This window comes from Pseudopodoces humilis, chromosome 26 (assembly GCF_049639895.1).
Source record: "Pseudopodoces humilis isolate 2021_Gansu_Grassland_sample_001 chromosome 26, ASM4963989v1, whole genome shotgun sequence".
NCBI lineage: Eukaryota > Metazoa > Chordata > Aves > Passeriformes > Paridae > Pseudopodoces > Pseudopodoces humilis.
The window spans coordinates 4,085,830-4,105,118 of NC_142225.1; the positions used below are offsets into that span (position 1 = coordinate 4,085,830).

A 19,289-nucleotide genomic window follows, 5' to 3' on the forward strand; every position below is an offset into this window, starting at 1 on the left:
AGATTCTGAACTCCAGTAAAAACACCCTTAAAGCTGAGGAGAGAAGGAGAACAGCAGTAGGGTTTAAGAGTCCCCGTTTTCAACTCAAATTCCCAAACCAGAGGACACCTGCCCACCCCTGCAGCCCCTCTTCCTCCAAACACATCCCAGAGACTCCCTGAGCGCCACACCTCCTCAGAAAACCAGCACACAGCAGAGAGTTAGAGCAAACAATGGAAAATAACAGAGGAAATGCTCTGTGTTTTTTTAAGTCTCTTTATTGCAAATAAACACTGACAGATATTCACACTCAAGTGCACAGAGCACACAGCACGAGCTGACAGACACTGCAGCATTTTAAAACCTAAAAAAATAACCCGCTCAGAAGGCAGCAGAGCAGGAAAGTTTACAAACAGCTGGGTAAAATCCCTCTCACCAAACACTCCAGACAGAGCTGCAGCTGCAAACAGCACCCAGGAGCAGGGGGACAGTGTGGGGACAGCGTGGGGACAGCGTGGGGACAGCGTGGGGACAGCAAGGGTGGCACTGCCACTGCTCACCCAGAGGGGCAGGGGGTGAGGCTTGGGGACACCCCCAGGGCGGGTGGCTCTGGCCAGGCTGGTGCTGGTGCCTCTCCTCAACCCCTTGGCAGCCAGGCCAGGCTCTGCTGTCACCCACCTGAGCTGCCGGGAAGGGGACACCTGGCAGGGGTGGCAGCTCTGAGGTCACTGCACACAGAGCAGCCAGGCTGGCTTTAACTCTTTCTCCCCATTTTTCAGTGTTTTTCCCAGAGATGGAGCAGTTTTAGCTCCAGTGCTCCTTTTCCTCTGCAGTGACACACAGGGACAGGCAGGTCCCACTGAAGGTGACAGCAGCCACCACCACCCTTGAAACAGAGGCACAGAAAGCTGGGGGCTCACAGAGACCCCCCACTCCTGGGGAAAAGTTCAGGAAGGTGCCAGGCTCACCTCCAGACCTCCAAACCCACCTCCACACCCCCAAACCCACCTCCACACCTCCAAATCCACCTCCAAATCCACCTTCACACCTCCAAATCCACCCCCAAACCCACCTCCACACCTCCAAATCCACCTCCAAACCCACCTCCACACCTCCAAACCCACCCCCTCACACCTCCAAACCCACCTCCACACCTCCAAACCCACCCCCTCACACCTCCAAACCCACCCCCTCACACCTCCAAACCCACCCCCTCACACCTCCAAACCCACCCCCTCACACCTCCAAACCCACCTCCACACCTCCAAACCCACCCCCTCACACCTCCAAACCCACCTCCACACCTCCAAACCCACCTCCACACCTCCCAACCCACCCCCTCACACCTCCAAACCCACCTCCACACCTCCAAACCCACCCCCTCACACCTCCAAACCCACCCCCTCACACCTCCAAACCCACCTCCACACCTCCAAACCCACCCCCTCACACCTCCAAACCCACCCCCTCACACCTCCAAACCCACCTCCACACCTCCAAACCCACCCCCTCACACCTCCAAACCCACCCCCTCACACCTCCAAACCCACCTCCACACCTCCAAACCCACCTCCACACCTCCAAACCCACCTCCACACCTCCAAACCCACCCCCTCCCACCTCCAAACCCACCTCCACACCTCCAAACCCACCCCCTCACACCTCCAAACCCACCTCCACACCTCCAAACCCACCTCCCCCTGCCCAGCCCACGATGCTGACCCCACTGACAGCCCGAGCTGCTGTTTCTGTTCCACCAGAAACAGCTCAAAAACCCTGTTGCACAACATTTGTTTATTCTGGGATGTTTGTACGCCCAGTGCCAAGGAAGTCAGGTGGTTTCAAGGAAACCCCTGGCATCACCCCAGCCCTGCACCCCCGAGGGCTCAGCAGGACCCTCAGGGTGATGATCTGCTCCCAAATCTGCTGCTGCTCTGCTCCAGACATGTTTGCTTTCAACCTCTCCAAGGCTAAATGCAGGAGGAAAAAGCTTTAATTAAAGCACTGAGGCACAAATGCTGCAGAGAAGGATAAAATTCCATCTCACAGCCCCAAAAGGGACCCCCAGCCACTGATCCAAACTGCAAAACATCCGATTTTCAGCAATGATTAAAAAAAAAAATCACAACCACCAACACGTCAACAGTGACATTCACAAATCCCAGCAGGTAAAAATATAGATTATTTTTGTCTCCTTACAATCATTTACTGCTCAGTGATATGAACATAAACTCTTCAGCAAGTTATCCCAGCATTTTTGTGCGTAAACAACCTACAGTACATTTTCCACTCCTTTTTCCACAGAGCAGGAGGGGTTTGGTTGGAGGAGCTGGCCTGACAAGGACAGGTTTGTGCGTTCAGAGCATTTTGGAGTGTGACAGTGAGGACTGCCATGGACAGGCTCTAAACCTCTTCCTTCAACATTTATTTTTTTTTTTTTTCTTGTTTATTTCTAAGCACAAGAACATTTAAAACCCAAGATCAGACCTGGGGTAAAAACCCTGAGAAGAAAAACTAATAAAAACTCAGTTTCTCACCACCAAATTTCACTCTTCTGTGGCACAATTGCTTTAGATCAACACATTTTTCTGCTCCTCGGAAATCCTGAGGGGTCCACATTAGTGCCTTGGTCCTCTCTATCTCAGTTTTATCGAATTACAACTCTGGGAGTGTTTAAAACAACCAAGTTTGAGCTCAAAATGCCCAGGTAAGCCTCAAGCTCTGGGGCTGCTGAGCTCCTCCACAGCCAGGTCATGGTTTCCCTGCTGTGAAATTATTTACACATTCAAAAAAAGCAACTTATTTTTAATTGCTCAGATAAATCCTGGAGTCACCTGGGAACAGCAAGTCCAGAACAGCCTCCTGCTCTGTACCCAAATGTTCCTTTCTTCACCCACCACGAGGGTCCTGCCCTTATTGCAAGAACAGCTGGAGTGGGGTGAAATGGAGTTTGGCAAAACACAAGTCAAGACTTGTGGGAGAGAACTGAAAATTTGGGGTTTGGTGGGTATTTAAGGACAGGATTTAAGTTAAGACACAGCCACACAGAGCTGCACCACCTGTGCTCTAAACTCTACAACAGCTTAAAACTATGAAAGGCAGCATTGGGAACATTCACAGCTTATTCATAGGCAAGTTAAAAGCTTCTTGTGGGCCTAAAATTTGGTGTATTATAAAGAAAAACTGGCAAAAACCTTGTGCTTCCTGCAAACCCTGCCCAGGAGCCCTGCTGGTCCCAGCCATAATCCCATTTTCTGGGGTAAATGGATAAAATGCAGGAAAAATGAGTGAGGGGATGAAGTTTAGGCTGGGATGAGAAGCTAAAACAGGGATTGAGATGGGATTTAAAGCACTGGGAGCTGTGCTGCCTCCAGAGAGGGGCAGCAGGGTTTGTTCCCATCTGTCCCTCACAGGAGGCTGCCCATGGGATGGATGTGCTGGCCTGGTGTCACATCCAAGCAAAAACCTTCCCAGGGCAAAGGAACCGGCTCAGATTGGGGGGATTCACACCAGCACTCACAGAGGCAAAGTCAAACCAAACCTGGAGCTCCCTGGGCGGCTGAACAACAGAAAAAATTGAGTTTGAACTTGGAAATAACTTGGAGATGGTAACAGAGAAATAAAAGCTTGGGGATTTGGCCTGGAAATGCCTCTTCCAAAGAAAAGCTGCCTCAGTGAGTGAAAACATGATTATTCTGTCCTCCCACTGTGGTTAATTTTGGCACCTGGCCAGGAGGAAAGACGTGGGACACTATTTCAACACCCGGGGATGCGATGGCTTACGAGCGTTAAAAGCAGCTTGGAAAAATCTCCACAATAAATCTTCTCCAGCCCTGTGGACAGACATTCCAGCATTTGGAAAGAAAGGACATGGACAGGCTCTGAAGTCCCAGTTCAAGGTGAGTACTGGCCAGGGTGGCTCGCGGCGCTCCGGGGATGCTCCAGTCCCAGCTGCCCGGCTCCTCCTGGCCCTGGAATTCCCAGCTGGATCCAAGGAAAGCAGGAACCCCTACACTGCCAGAGTGGCCATTTTCTGCAGGGAAAAGAGAAACAGGAGAGCTCACAGCAAGGAAGGCAGGAGAAGGTAAAGCAGGAGACAGCTCAGCTCAGCACATGGGGAGGTGAATGCAGCTCCATGGAATTGCTGCCCATGGCAGGAACCACTTGAGGATTTACTTCATCCCTTCCATCCGAGCACACAAAAACCTGTTTCACTCTTCACATCACCTTCCAGCCTCCTGCCAGCCCTCCTGAAGGGTGTTCCCATCGCAGCCTGAGCCCACACCAGCTGACAGTGGTGAAGAGAGGCAGGTTGGTCACTCAGGGCTGCTCACTTTTATTTACCCTTCTCCACGGGCAGCTGCACTTCCAGAACCACCCAGGAACCACCACAACGACCATCCTGTGCATTAACCACAACAAATACTTAGAGCTTTGATAAAACTCCTCCCTCTGCCTCGCTCAGGGCCCAGCAGACACCAGGAACACACTCAGACAGTGAAAGTCAAAGATATATCCATGATCCGGTGACTCCTGCAAAATCCCCGAGAGCAGCAACGTCACCACACCTCGGGCCCAGGGGAGAGCCCTGCTCAGCTCCATCCCATGTCCTGATCCAGGGATGGAGCAAACTGGGTTTCAAACACAATTTGCAGCAGCCAGCACGAGCACAAGCACCAGTAAAGCCAGTTGGATCCCCCACCGAGGTCCCCCATAATCTCAGGTTTTATCCAGCACAAGATTCCTGCTGCTCCGTGGGTTTGTGGAGCCCAGAGTGCTTTCCATGCAACACGAATCAAGAGAAATCCGACTTACTAACCCCACAGAGAGCACACCCAAGCTGCTTGCAGTGGCACTCAGAGGCAAGCATTTCCCTCTGGAGGCTGCAAAGGAAACAGAGAAGCACAGCAGGGCTCTCAGTGCATCTTAAAGGAGACTGAAATAGGAAAAGCAGCAAAGCAAATGAGGGGAGGAGTGAAGCGGCCCCAAAATTTTCTGTCAGCCCAGGCCAGGTTTGTGTCGCAGCAGGAGGTGACAGAAGGCAGGGACATCACTTGGCTGCAGTAAAAAACTGGGACAAAGAGGGCATTTCTTACTTTTCCAATCAGTTTTTAGCCCAGAAGCAAAATCCTACCCAGCATTAACCCCCCTGATGGAAACCTGCCTGACGCTGAAAGACTGGCACCAGAATTCCAGTTGGAATTGGGGGGGGATTCTTATGTTTTGGGGTTGGTTTTGAGGGTTTTTTCCAGCTGTTTGTTTTTCCTTAATCCAGGCCAGGCTGGGTGATTTCCATGCAGAAACACAGACCCTGCTGGAGATGCTGGGAAGGGTCTGGATCTCAGAGAGGACCACGGGTGATGGTGGGGAGGGGGAGTAGAGGGAAGGTACCACCTGGACAGTGACTTCCAGCTGTGGCTGCTCAGCCCCTTCTCGAGCTTCCAGGGATGGGAAAGGCCCTCGAGCTTCCAGGGATGGCAGAGGCCCCAGCAGATGGAGGGGTTTGCTGCCCAGGCTGTGGTGCCGCGGGCGCTTTACGGTGTCGGCGCTGGCCCGCGGGGTAAAGCTGTTCCTCCTCATCCTCACAGGGCTCTGCCTGCTGGGGAGGTCGTGCTGATCCCACACAGAGGGAATCACCAGGAATGAAAAGGGGGAACCAGAGTTTAAAGGCACGTCACACACCTCCAGCACCCCACCCTGAATCTCCCGGTGACCCCGCATCGGGCTGCGCCTTCCCCGGCGTGGGAAACAACTAAATCCATCGTGGAGACAACTGGAAAGTGATTTTTCAGCAGTTTTACTTCCCTTTGGGACTTTTGTTTTTCTTGGGTGGCTCTGTTTTGGTTTGGTTGGTTTTTATTTTAATTTTTATTTATTTTTTTTTCTCTCTGCACAATCAATTTAAGGAGAAAAAGAAATAAGCAAGCAGAAAAATCTCCCTCCTTCTTCTGCCCCAAAGCAGCTGTGTTACCCAAGCAAAGCAAAGAACAGAAACAGCCTCCAGGTGGGCAGCAATGATTTCCATGCAGGGACAGCAGAGAAGTTGGAAAAGTGATAAATCCCAGAGTGGTTTGGGTTGGAAGGACCTTTAAACATCATCTAATCCAATTAAAAATCACCAAATCCTTTGCTGTGAGCAGGGACATGCTGGAAACCACGAGGATCCACACAAATCATGCCCAACATCCTCAGTTTGGCATCTGGCAGCTCCACAAACCCTCCAGCCACAGCTGCAGGTCCTGCTTTCCCCAGTCCCTCGTCACAACAGAATAACCAGACCCAAGAGCCCTTCATAAAATCCAACAAAAAGCCTAAATCTACCAAAACCACCCAAAATCAGATGCATTCAGACTTCCTGTGAGCTCCCAGAGCAGAGCTGGTTTGTGCTCCCTAATTGGGGGAATTAATTAGCCACAATCACTGAGGCTTTTCCCTGACAGTCCCTGTTTGGAAAACAGGGTTTGCAAAACCAAGGACCTCAGAGATCAGCAACTCCCCCAGGTTTAGGATGTGGTTACAAGGTGGATGGTCAACAGTCATTTAAATAATGGCAGAGAGGATTTCAGAACGAGAAAACCCATCAAGACAACGAGAAAAATCCACTTTAACCCCTTTGCCAAGTCCTTTTGAAATTACCAATAACCATCAGCAACAGACTGAGAACTGAAAACTGAGAATGAGACCTGGAGTTTAAAATCTTTGCCCTAAATTTTCCCATTCTGCTCCCCACAACAGCTCTGAAAAATATCCCCCCTGGCCTGGGCAGCACTAATGCACAATCCAATTAATTCTGCTTTTGGTGGTTATTCCTGAAGAGAATCCTTCTGCTCACTGAAAGGCACCAGGAAGGTCTAGCAAGTGTTCAAGAGGGTTTTGTGATTTATTTTGGGAAAGGTGGAGCCAGAGGGGTGCAGCAAAACTTACTGAGTTCAGGGAGGGTTTGTCCCTGTGGGTGTTGACTGCTTCCACATTCAGGGTAATTGTCTCCACTTTGCAGCCTTAACCCAAGAGAAAGAGAAGTTTGTATCAGTAATTTATTAAAAAAAAAAACCAGCAGGGAAAGCAAACAGGAATAAATTTCTTATTTATAAAAAATAATGCAGTTCATAAATCCACAGTTCACCCCACAAACAGAATTTTACCATTCATTTGGTGGTTTTACATGTGAGAGCACAGCCCTGCGTTACTTGGGCTGCACAGAAAAGCAAATTTTAACTGACTGAACCCCAAGTTTGCAGGCACAGCCTTCCCCACCCACAGGGAAAATCCAATTGTTTAAAAGAGAGGCCAAGAAGGAAGACCCTGCACCTCCTCATCTGCTCACCCAACACCCCCAACCCTCCAGAAACCTTTTCTGTGGGAACATTTTGTATGTTGAGCAGGAAATAACCTAATTGTGCATTACCAAAACCTCCCAGAGCATGGCCAGGTGCTGCCACACCTGGACACAAACCTGCCCATAACATCCCCCCACACAAACCAGAACAGGAATCCAAATTAAAAATTAAAATAAAGCAGTTATTTACCATAGGCAACAGGTGTGAGCTTGAGAATGGTGTGGAGGGGGCAGCGCAGGTAGGGCAGCTCATCTAGGGCAGAGAAAGGTGTTGTGGGGTCACCTGGGATGTCACAGCCCCCCTCCTGTCCCCTCCCCTGCAGGGATGTCCCTGCCCATCACAGGGGGCTTGGACCAAACCCTTTGAAGGGTCCCTTCAACCCAAACCATTCTGGGATTGAATGGGAATTGTCCTGGGAATAAAAGCACCCAGACCTTGACTCAGCAGTGAGACCCAGAAAACCCAAATACAGGAGCTGGAAATGAGAGCGGAGCCTGATCTGGCTCAGGGCTCTCCAATACCTGGCACTGCTGGGTTAAGGGTTGGACTCAACCCTCTAAAAGGGCTTTTCCAACCCAAACAATTCCATAATTCCATAATTTCCAGTGCACAGGGCCAGCCAGAGGAGACCCGTGGCACACGGCTGGGAAAGCACCTCAGCAACAGCTGCCATGGGCCCACAGGAGATTTATTCAGAGCTGTATTTAAAAACTTATAAAGTTCTTTAGAAGTTTATTAACTTCATTAAAAGTTTTACGAAGCTCTAGTGCCGCTCACTGGAGCTTGCAGCACACTGGAACCTTCCAGGTGTGTGTGCTGTGCAAGGAATCAGCACAATTTTCAACTTTCCCTGGGATGGAGCAGTCCTGTCAACCCTTCCAGGCTGCTGAGGCTCTTTAATTCAGCAGAAAACTTTTTCTTTACATTAAAAACCGGTCCCCTACACATTCTGCAAGCTGGAAACAGCTCCAGAAACAACATCTGGGCGGAAAAACCAGCAGCACATCCCCAGGGGAGCTCCTTGCCCTGCTGCAGTGCAAGGGTTAAAGCACCACTGAAACGTTTCCTTTCCTCCTTTTTTAAACAGCTCTTCCCTCGTTAAAGAAAAAAATAAAAAACCCACCCAGACATTCCAAACCACCCTCCCAAAAAGGGGAAGCAGGGGACCAGCCCAAGCATCATCCCTTTATTTTTGTACCTGCACTCTTGTCAAGAAAATAAGCCAGGAGGCACCTCATAACTGCCTGGTGGGAGATAACCAGGACGTTGCCTTGCCTTTCCAGCTCCATAATTACCGGCTCCAGGCGCTGCACCAAGTCCTGGTAGGACTGAAAAACCAAACAGGAATTGGTCAAGGGGTTGTGTAAACACAGGGGGTAAAGCAGAGGTGGCAATTAACAGCGTCACATTCAGGGAAATATCACTTAAAGCAGCAAGATGAGGAGGTTATGGGTGATGTAAAAACAGTGGGAGAAATAAAACCCAAAAAAAGCCAAAGCAGAAAGTGAAATTCGGTGTCAGAACCTTCAGACCGTGGGAGGGCTCAGATTACTGGTAACTCATTGAGTGCAGTCAGGAAAAAAACCCAAATAAAATAGTGAGTGATTCATTGAAGCAGGCTGTGAAGTAAACTCAGAAATGACTCCAGGCCACACCCACGATAATTTTGTTTCCCAGATGGTTTCTCAGTGACAATTCAGGCCTGGGATGCAGAACCCCTCGGTGTCTGAGGGCAGCATCCAAATTTATGGATTTAAATTGGATCTGCACACCCCAGTGAGGGAAATCAAGAAACATTTCCCCCAAAAGAGAATCGGGGATCCTAATGTTCTCCATTCGCACGCAAATATTGGCAGAATAACTTAAAATTAAAGAATATTTTGAATTAAAAATAACTAACTCATTAAATAACTTAAAATTAAAGAATAACTTAAAGTCAGTTTTAACTCTAATCCCACACATTTGTTGACTGCACTGTGCATTGTTGTTTTTTTAGGGTCCTCACCTCCCCTCCAGGATAACGATAAAGATACTTCTCCTGATCCCTCATGGCAAACTCCTCTGGATACTTGGCTTCGATTTCTGCATAGGTCATTTCTTCACAGACCCCCTGAGGGAAGGAAAAACTGGTCACCACAAACCTCATTTCATCAGCGAGCCAACGGCACAGCGGGGAGGGAAGGAAAAGCAGAGGCTGAGATCAGGGATCCCTTTATGGCATGGAAATTTTAGGTGCTGCATCTGACCCAGCCCTGCCCCCCAGTGTGGGTTCCAGGGTGGTTTGAAGAGGCTGGGCTTTGGTTTTATCCCAAAACCACACAGGGTGACATCCCTGGGGTTTGCAAGGGATGAAAAATGAGCCCTTGCTTCCCCAGCAACCACCCTGCAATTTCCTGAGAGAATCAGAGTGGGAGCAGCGACCTTTGCCCAGCCAGGAGGGTGTGACAGATGTCTGGGATGCTCAGTGTTATTTTCCTCCTCCACACCAGCTGGAATGTCCCCAGCAACACCTGGCAGCTCTGAACACCCTCAGCCCTGCACCAATCCACCCCAAAGCTCATCCTGGATGGCTGAGATCCGTGATACAAAAACATGGCTATAGATCAACAGAAAACACCTGGCTTTACGGGGATTAATTTGGCTTTAAACATTATTTCCCACCTAGAAAAGCTGAGGTTTTTAAGCAGCCTCTCACTCACAGCATCGATCTCGTTGAGGATCTTCCACTGCTCGTAGAGCACCCCCAGGGACTCGGCTGTCTGGATTGTCCTCTTCAGCTGGCTCGTCCACACCTTCAGGTCCACGATCTCCTGCTCCTCAATGAACTTCTTCAGCGCCTGGGAAAACTGGGGGGAAAAGCTCCAGGTTAGGAGGGTGATGCCTTGTTGGGCTCCCTAAAAACAGAGGCCAGACAAAATGAAGGGAATAAATGGCAGTTCTATTTATTAAAAGGCCTCCAGGTACATTTTGGGCAGACAAAGCCTCTCCCAGGGGCTGCACACAGAAATGGACCACAGCTCACAGGTTTCCACACTTTTTAAAGTTTGGTTTATTTGTATATTGAGGGTTCATCTTCCAATTCCAGCTTCAGGTAATGAAGTCATTTACCCCAGGTTTGCTCCCCCCACCTCACTTTTGTTTCCATCTCTCAGGGCCTGAGGCAGGGAGGTGTCCTTGATCCCCAGGCCTGGAGAGGAATTTTGTCTGATCAAAATGGGAAAGCAGCAGCTGACACTGTGTGTGGACTTCAGAGTTCTACATGAAAGAACTGCAGGATTGCAAACAGATGAAAAATATAAAAGCTGAAACCCTGAGGCATCAAGGGGGCAGGGGAAGCTGCAGCTGCTCAGAGCACTGCTGGGGGCTGCAGTGGTGAGGATCCGGCTCTGGAGAATTCAGATTTTAACCTTTACAGTTTTCAAATCCTGTACTCCATTAGTGCCTAACTCTGAACTCCAAATAAAGTGTTAACTACTGTCTCCACATTTGGGTCAGACAAAACAATCCCTCTGGGCCTGGAACCCAAAGAAACCCTGCGGCTTCAGGCCCCAAAAAGTGAAAACAAAAGTGAGCCGGGGGTAGTGAGCTGGGGGAACATAACTTCATTACCTAAAGCTGGAATTGGAGAATTAAGCCCTGATATGCAAATGAACCAAACTTGTTTCAGTCTGAAAAACTCGTGACCATTGTCCATCGTGGGTGGAGCCTCTGGGAGGCTTCTGACTGCCCAAGGGGTATCTACAGAAGGCTTTTAATACATACCAACCCTTATTCTTTTCATCTTGTCCAGCCTCTGTTCCAGGCAGCCACTCCAGAGCAGAGCCCCAGCCCCCAGGGCATCACCCCAGCCCCCAGGGTACAGCCCCAGCCCCCAGGACACAGCCCCAGCCCCCAGGACATCACCCCCAGCCCCCAGGGCATCACTCCAGCCCCCAGGGCATCACCCCCAGCCCCCAGGGCATCACCCCCAGCCCCCAGCGCATCACTCCAGCCCCCAGAGCACAGCCCCAGCCCCCAGGGCATCACCCCCAGCCCCCAGGGCATCACCCCCAGCCCCCAGGACACAGCCCCAGCCCCCAGGGCACAGCCCCAGCCCCCAGGCCCAGGCAGTACCTGTTTCCCTCGGGCTGACAGACCAGAGTCCCCACCAATCTTGCCCAGGAGGTTGTACTCGCTCTCCCCGTGCCGGCACAGGTAGATGGTGCGCGGCTGGACGTGGATGTTCATCAGGTAATAGACGATTTTACTCTGGATGTAATCCTGGACTCGGTTGACCAGGAACCGCTGACCCACGTTGATCACTTTAATGAAGGAAAGATCTCTGCAATCGACATAAAATAAGAAAACCCACAGGGCTGGTTTTAAAAACGAGCGGCTGAGGGTGTCACCCAGCTACTCCTCCTCTAGGGAAGGCAGGACAGGCTCTGAACTGCTCTGCTTAAAAATCCTTCCCTGGGAGAGGGGGGAGGCCCTGGCACAAGGATCCCTGGAAGTGTCCAAGGCCAGGCTGGACAGGGCTTGGAGCAGCCTGGGATAGTGGAAGATGTCCCTGCCCATGGCTCTTAGAGATGGGCTTTGAGATCCCTTCCAACCCAAACCATTCTGCAGCACACAGAGAGAAAAACCCCTTCAGATGTCACCTGGGACGTGTGATTCACCTGTCACAGCTGGGCAGGGCAGAGGTGCTGGCAGTGCAAAGCAGCTCCTGTGCCCAAGGACAGACAGCACCTCAGGGATCTGCTTACTTGTCATCAGCATCCGGGTCCAGAGGCTCGTAGGTGACCTTGTAGCACTCGATCCTCTTCAGGAAATCGTCCATCACGTTCTCCCGGTGCCTCTCTGGGTAGTCGGGGCTGGAAACTTTCACCTCCTGCCCAACAGACATCGGGTTAAGCAAACTCAAGAAGGAACAAAAGCAACGATGAATAACATTATTCCCCACTTTGTTTAACACTTTGTTTAACGCTGCCCTGAGGAAAAACCGGCTTCTGGCCAGGAAACAAAGACTCTCAAGGCACTGAAGTGCTTGGCCCTGACAGACACCGCTGGCTCCCAGCTCTGCCCTCCCTCCCTCGCCAGGACAGTGCTTCAAGGTCACTCATTGCCCGGCTCCATTTGATTTCCAGAGTCTCACATAACAGCATCTCTGGCTTTTAATAAACCTGCAAATCCCAGCTGCTTATTCTGCAGGTGAAACGTGAGAGGGAGGCACTTGCAGAGATCCCCACGAGCTCCCCGAGTTCCCACGGCAGCCGAGCCTGGGAAGGGCAGCACGCACCAGGATATTGGCAGCGATGACCTCTGGATCATCACAGACAGACTCCACGAAAAACACCTGGGGAGAAGGCAAGGAAACACATTTCAGAGCCTAAACTTGAGAGATCCTGCGCTGGGGAGCCACAACACCCCTCGGTGTAGCGACTGCAAATTAAACACATAATTAAAGCACTACCTTGAAAGCATTTTCCTTAGCAAAATTTAAGATCAGGTCCCGTCTCTCTCGAGTCGTGTTGGTCGCATCAAACACCTGGAAGAAAATGAGGAAGGAGCACTGAGCAAGTTTATCTTAAGACTTTTAAACCCCAGCCCCAAACCAGGTCCCTGAACGCTCCAAGGCAGCTTTGAACTGCCCCGATGTAAAACTATTTTTAGTGCAGAGGATCTTACAGCGATTTGCCCACACTCCTCCAAGAGATAAGACTTCACATCTTCCAGAGCCACCAGGGCACAGCGTCTGCAGGACAGAAATAGGGATGGTCACAGCTGATGGAAAGCATTCCCACAGCAAAGCTGAGCCAGCAGAAGGCAAACATCTCCCTCCCAGCCCTGTATCACTGTTCTAAGAGCCCCAGAGACTTTGGGGTACCTCCATCTGCGACCTGACCCTCTCAGCCCCTGAGCTCTGTGCCAGCCCCAGACTCCCACACCCATCCCTGGCAGGATTCCTGCACAGGCTGTGCTGTTCCTTCCTCCTTCCACAGGCACTCAGGGTTACTTTGTGCTCCTCAGACACACAGCCCGGCGAGCTTTCAGTGCCCCCAGCCCTCCACGGACCGATCCAGCCCCTGACAGGGACTCACTTGCGGATTTCCATGGCCTCTTTGTTGTCGTGCCTGAAGAAGTCATAGGACTTGTAGGACTTCACCGCCTCGCGTCGATACACCCCTAAATTAAACACTTCACACACAAGAGAGGAGAGTGAGAGGGCATTGCACTGGCAGGTGGCCCGGCACAGGGCAGGGATCTCCCCACACACCCCCACCTTTGGTGGGCACCCCGATCCAGTTGAGGTAGCGGGTGAGCTTTTTGGACATGTAGGTCTTGCCCCGCGCAGGCAGCCCGATCATCACGATCAGCGTCGGGGAGTTGGTCATGTAGGAAGCCCATGCTGCAAAAAAAACCCAACAAAACAACCCCAAAACCACCCCAAAACAGCATGATCGGAGCTGCAGAGCATAAAGTGAGACCCAGCCCGGCGTCACATCCCATCTCCCGGTGGATAAAGCATCTCCGTGCATCCCAGGACGGGCTGGCGTTGTGTCCCCGCTGTCATGAGCTGCTGTGACCACTCCGTGGTCTCCCGGCTGTTCGCTAATGAGGCGAAGCGGCAGCACCACCGCCTAATGGGGCTTTTAGCGTTAAAAGCATTTTCCGCCCGGGCAGGAGCCGTCAAGGGCGAACCAAAGATGTTTTTAACAAAACGGTCACGTTCTCTCAGCGAACAGCCCGAGCGAGCTCCGAAAACGCCCGTGGAGAGGCGGATTTGGGGGGAAAAGCAGGGGATGGGGATGGATGCAGCAGCCGGGAGGTTGTGGGGGAGCGGGACAGGGTCAGGGAGGGGACAGAGGGGACAGAGCAGGGTCCCCCGCGGGACGGAGCGAGGCTCGGGGCAAGCGCTCATCCCCCTCCCGCAATTGATTTCATTTCTTTAAGGAACGCGCATCCTCCCCCGCAGCACCCCCCGGGCCCGGGGCTACTCACAGCACTGCTTCTCGCCGGCCCTGCCCCGCGGAGCCCCCGACATGGCTCCGCGCCGCCGCTCCGCGCCCCGCCGCATGCAAATCGCATGCAAATGAGCGGCGGAGCTCGCACCCGGCGGAGCGGGGACGGAAAGCGGGCACCGCACACGCGGGAAAAGGGGCGGGAGAGCGGGCCCGCGTCACGCGCGCGGGGGCGTGCGCTGTATGCAAATGAGACCGGGGGGTGGGGGGAGCCGCGCGCTGTATGCAAATGAGACCGGGGGGTGGGGGGAGCCGCGCGCTGTATGCAAATGAGACCGGGGGGTGGGGGGAGCCGCGCGCTGTATGCAAATGAGACCTGGAGAGAGAGAGAGAGAGAGAGGGGAGCCGCGCGCTGTATGCAAATGAGACCGGGAAAGAGAGGGGAGCCGCGCGCTGTATGCAAATGAACCGGGAGGGCAATGGGCGGGGCGAGAAGGGAACCGGAGCACGCGCGCTATGCAAATCAGATGGACGGTGATAAAAGGGGAGTGGAGCTCGCGCCCCTATGCAAATTCAAGTGGGCTATGCAAATCAAATGGGAGGTAATCACCGGGGAAGGGAGGGGCAGCACCTCGCGTTATGCAAATGAGATGGCTGGCGGTGTCTGGTTGCATATTAAACTAATACAAATTAAATGGGCGGTGTCACCGCCTTTATGCAAATCAGCCTCCCGGCGTGTTGTACCAATGACAAGGGCACGGTGCCCGGCTCTATGCAAATGAGCCGCGCGCTATGCAAATAAATGGGCGACGAGCGCTCTCCGCCCCGCCCCACCCACGCTCTGATTGGCCGCCCGCTGGGGGGGTGGGGCGCCGCGTGTTCTCGCGAGAGCGGGGCGGGCGCGAGCCGGAAGGGGAGGCGGCGGCGGCCGGGGCGGCGGCGGCCCGGAGGATGCTGCGGCGGCGCTGCAGGGCCCGCAGCGGCCCGCACGCGCTGCCGGGGCTGTCGCCGCACTCCCGCCTCCGCGACATGCAGGCCGCGCTGGCCGCGCTCACCGGAGTGCCCGCGCCCGCGCAGCGCCTCCTGCACGGCTTCCCGCCGCGCAGCCTCGACCTCAGCGACGGCGAGCGGCGGCTCGGCCGGCTCGGCATCCACTCGGGTGAGGGCCCCGGGGGCAGCAGGGCGGGGGGCGGCGCTTTGCGGGCTCTGCCGCCCCGCCGGCTGCAATTACGTTAATTAAAGAGGCCGTGGCACACACGCCCCTCATCAGCCGGCGGTCGGGCCGGTTCCTGCTCCCGGGGGAGGCGGCAGCTCCCGGCTCGGCTGCGCTTCCTGCTCGCTGCGAGCGCCGGTGCTGCTTTGGCCGCGTCCCGGGGGTCCGGAGGGGACAGGGAGCGGGTCCGGAGGGGACAGGGAGCGGCCGCGCCAGGTGAGTCCCGCGGGGACCGTTGAGGTGCCAGCGGCTGTTGGCTCAGGCTGTTTCCCAGCGGGATCCCGAGCTGGGGGAACGGGCGGGGGTGTCCGAGCCCGGGTTGGACGGGGCTTGGAGCAACCAGGGAAGGTGTCTCTGCCTTTGGCAGGGGTGGGACCGGGTGCTGTTTAAGACCATTCCATGATTCCATGGCTCTTCTGTGATCCTCAGCAATGACAGCACAGCCGTGTTGTTGTGCTTGAGGAGCAGCAGCAGCTTGAAGTGCCCCCTTTATGTCCCTCCTCCTGTCTGGCAGGTGACACTCTGATAGTGGAAGAAGACACATCCAAACCCGAGCCTGACTCTCCCGTGGTCGCCAAGAAAGCGATGTCCCACCCTGTCAGGGAAGCCGTGCCCGTGCTGGCCAGGAGGGTGGTGCCAGCAGACAATTCCTGCCTGTTCACCAGCGTGTCCTATGTGGTGGAGGGCGGCGTGTACGACCCCGGCTGCGCCCCCGAGATGCGCAACCTCATCGCCCAGATCGTGGCCAGCGACCCCGAGTCCTACTGCGAGGCCGTGCTGGGCAAAACCAACAGGGAATACTGTGACTGGATCCGCAGGGAGGAGACCTGGGGAGGAGCCATCGAGGTGTCCATCCTGTCCAAGTTCTACCAGTGCGAGATCTGCGTGGTGGACACGCAGACCGTGCGCATCGACCGCTTCGGGGAGGACGCGGGCTACAGCAAGCGCGTGCTGCTGATCTACGACGGGATCCACTACGACCCGCTGGAGCGCCGCGTGCCCGGCTCGGACATTCCCCCCCAGACCATTTTCCCCAGCAGCGATGACGTGGTGCTGGCGCAGGCGCTGGAGCTGGCGGACGAGGCTCGGAGGAAGAGGCAGTTCACGGATGTGAATCGCTTTGCCCTGCGCTGCATGGTGTGCCAGAAGGGACTGACGGGGCAGCTGGAGGCCAGGGAGCACGCCAAGGAGACTGGACACACCAACTTCGGGGAGGTGTGAGCTCAGCTTGAGGAGGGTGCCATCGACTACCTCACCGCTCCGGAATCAAATTCTGGAGTCCCCAGATAAGCTGTTTGTAATCATAAAATTCCGTTCACAGAGCTTGAAAAGCGAATTAACTTAATGGTGGCCAACGCACAGGTTTGGGAATAGGGGATTGGGAATAGGGATGCTGAGGGATGGCACTTGGGCAGGCGCTGGACAGTGGCAGCCACACTTTGATTTCATCACTTTCTCTGTGTGTGCGTGTGATGTGAGCAGCCAGGCTTGTCCAACACCGGTGTAAAATCCACCTCTGAGGTGCTGAATGTACATTCTCAGGGTAATTCAGGTAATCCAAGGCTTTGGGAAACACACATATCAGCATTGCTTACACTGAGAATTAGGCTCTGCACATACGAGCAGCTCTCAGAGGGGACACTGCTCGTGTGGTGTGTGATTTGTAATGGAAATAGCAAATACAATATCAAAATAGAGTTTGTAGTGGAAAGAGGATCTCTGAGCTGCCCTATACCTTCAGGAATTAGACTGTGTAGTTTGTGTGCAGAGAACTTTAGGGAAGGCAATGGCCTCTAAGCTTTAAGGTAGCCTTTAAATTAACGAGTAGATGGATAAGTGTTGAATAAAACTTACTAATCCTCCGTAGGTAGTTTTTAGTTGCTTGAAAAATAACTCTCAACCCCTGGTGTTTACACTGCATCAGAGCATAAGCATGTTTCCTGGAATACTTGGGATTCTTCTTCATAATAGCATTGGAAATTCCTGCAAGAGGGAAGTGAGTAGTTAGGGAAGTGACTTAATTTGCATCTGTTAAATACATTGAATATTTTACTTGAGCAGAGCCAATCACGGCCATGGTGTTACTAAGCTGTTCCAGTTTCCAAATACTGTAAATGAGCACTTTAAGGTTGAGTTCTCACTCTTCTCTGGTAAAAAGTTTTGCCCTCTGAAGGCCAGAGCCAGAAGGGAGGCTTGAAATTCCATCTGCTTCCTGCCTTAATGTGTTTGTTTTGTCACCACTGACTGTGGAGTAGCGAGACTTTCATTGTGATAATGAAGGGTGCAGCTGAGTATTCAGAACAAAATAAGCTGGGAAAAGTACCCCACTCCTTGGACTGTTGAGAATTGGGGAAGGTGAAATTGGTTTAATTGGAATATCTTACCTCACAGTGGGGTTGTGAAGCTTAACAGCAAGTGCTTTTGAGGGTTTTTAAAAGGTGCTGTAAAGGTGCATATTACTGAAGGGGATTTATGTTTAGTTTTTTTTAAAAAAATGCCTGCAACACATCCTTGTTTTTTGAATATTTAAATATTCTTTGCCTGCCATTCTTGTTACTGTTTTGAGTGGCCTTCCTTGCACTTTTAGACTGGGGAACAAGTGCATCCTTGGACTGAGGCAGAAATAAACCCACTTTCCACGTGGAACCTGAAACCCAGTTTGAAAGGCCTCTGTTCCCTCAAGCACCTGACCAAACTGGTGCAGCAACATCACCTTTCCTGCAAAAATCCTATTTCAGGTTCTCAGCAGAGGCTCCCAGTTGGATCTTGAAATACAGGAGGGTTTTACTGAAGAAAGAACATAATGACATAAGTGCTTTGCTGAATCAAGGCATGAATAATTAAACAGCCCAGAATCACCCAGAGCACTATGGACCAGGTTTGTTTTTAATTCAGTATTAAAACACACATTAGCACTGTTGGGAGTTCCCTACAGAAAGCCACTTAGCTTCCAGTGTTAAACCCCACTCTGCTTTTAGCCTGTCATTAGGAAATGAAGATAAAAACCCCCCAAAACCCAACATTAGACCCTGCCCTGTAGAAGCTGATGCTTAAAAAACCTCCAGAAGTAGCTGACAGTTCAAAGGAACTTGAAGATGACACTGTGTTATAACTACTTGAGCTGAAATACTGGCTAGGAAGGAGACCAAGAGACTGGCAAGCCCCAGGTGTGCTCTCAGCTTTCCCAGGGAAGCAGGGATGTGCCTGGGACAAGGAGCTGATCCTCCCCCTTTGCCATCTGTCACATGGACACAATACCTACCTCAGAGAGGTGCACGAGGTGTCTTTGAAACACAAGTGGAGATCCATATTTATTGTCTGCCTTGACTTTGGGGAGCAACCCTTAGATTTTAGCTTTGTGTCCTGGATGGATTTCTCAAAGTGTGTAAAACATTTTTTTTTTCCTTTTTTTTTTCTGGTATTTCTCAGTTGCAGTATTTGAAAAATGAGCTTTATTTAATCCAGAGTGTTGAGCTTTGCTAGATCATGTTTGCATTGGGAATCTGCTGAGAGAGAATCAGTTCTGTTGGAGGGAGATGTGTCACTATCACTGCTTGGATGTTTTCTTTTGTTGCCTAGAAAATAAAATCTCTTTGGTTAAAAAAAATAAATAAATACCTGTAATTCATGGTTGTAAAAGTTGATATTGTTACAGGCTGGCAAAGAACAAGTTCTTGGTACTGACTGCAAGGAAAATTTCTCCTTACTCTCCTAAACTTTCCCAAACAAAAAAATCTCCATTATTTAAAATGTAAAGTCTGGATCGATTTAAAACACAACTCCTTTTCTTTTTAAAAAATATTATTAGGGTGTTTTTTA

General features: G+C 52.0%; 2 protein-coding genes across 5 annotated transcripts; one reads left to right on the plus strand and one right to left on the minus strand.

The window, feature by feature from the left end:
* Nucleotides 1–1,758: 1,758 nt before the first annotated feature.
* PFKFB2 (6-phosphofructo-2-kinase/fructose-2,6-biphosphatase 2) lies at nt 1,759–15,423 on the minus strand. Of its 4 annotated transcripts, none has more exons than XM_088067027.1 (16): nt 15,313–15,423; nt 13,579–13,704; nt 13,397–13,493; nt 12,984–13,050; nt 12,769–12,843; nt 12,595–12,651; nt 12,062–12,186; nt 11,430–11,637; nt 10,016–10,162; nt 9,322–9,426; nt 8,515–8,644; nt 7,506–7,568; nt 6,904–6,977; nt 5,374–5,592; nt 4,799–4,862; nt 1,759–4,012 (listed from the first exon to the last, which is right to left on the minus strand). In XM_088067027.1, exons 2-15 carry the CDS (start codon nt 13,688–13,690, stop codon nt 4,836–4,838), a joined length of 1,506 nt encoding a protein of 501 aa, XP_087923153.1. In that variant the 5' UTR covers nt 13,691–13,704; nt 15,313–15,423; the 3' UTR covers nt 1,759–4,012; nt 4,799–4,835. The 4 variants fall into 4 exon arrangements, with proteins under 4 accessions (XP_087923153.1, XP_087923151.1, XP_087923152.1 ...); XM_088067025.1 differs by lacking the exon at nt 15,313–15,423 and adding an exon at nt 14,298–14,449; XM_088067026.1 differs by lacking the exons at nt 4,799–4,862; nt 15,313–15,423 and adding an exon at nt 14,298–14,449.
* Nucleotides 15,209–19,098, plus strand: YOD1 (YOD1 deubiquitinase). The gene is made up of 2 exons (XM_005529335.3): nt 15,209–15,416; nt 15,985–19,098. Exons 1-2 carry the CDS (start codon nt 15,209–15,211, stop codon nt 16,689–16,691), a joined length of 915 nt encoding a protein of 304 aa, XP_005529392.2. The 3' UTR covers nt 16,692–19,098.
* The last annotated feature ends 191 nt before the right edge of the window (nt 19,099–19,289 follow it).

Excerpts from the sequence above, each read along its gene's own strand:
- PFKFB2 (XM_088067025.1), bottom strand. The coding sequence starts at position 14,373 with ATGCGGCGGGGCGCGGAGCGGCGGCGCGGAGCCATGTCGGGGGCTCCG. Across the intron at positions 13,494-13,578 it reads GATCGGGGTGCCCACCAAAG|TGTTTAATTTAGGGGTGTAT; the intron begins GTGGGGGTGTGT and ends TTGTGTGTGAAG. Across the intron at positions 8,645-9,321 it reads ATCGTTATCCTGGAGGGGAG|TCCTACCAGGACTTGGTGCA; the intron begins GTGAGGACCCTA and ends TTGGTTTTTCAG.
- YOD1 (XM_005529335.3), top strand. The coding sequence starts at position 15,209 with ATGCTGCGGCGGCGCTGCAGGGCCCGCAGCGGCCCGCACGCGCTGCCG. Across the intron at positions 15,417-15,984 it reads CCGGCTCGGCATCCACTCGG|GTGACACTCTGATAGTGGAA; the intron begins GTGAGGGCCCCG and ends CCTGTCTGGCAG.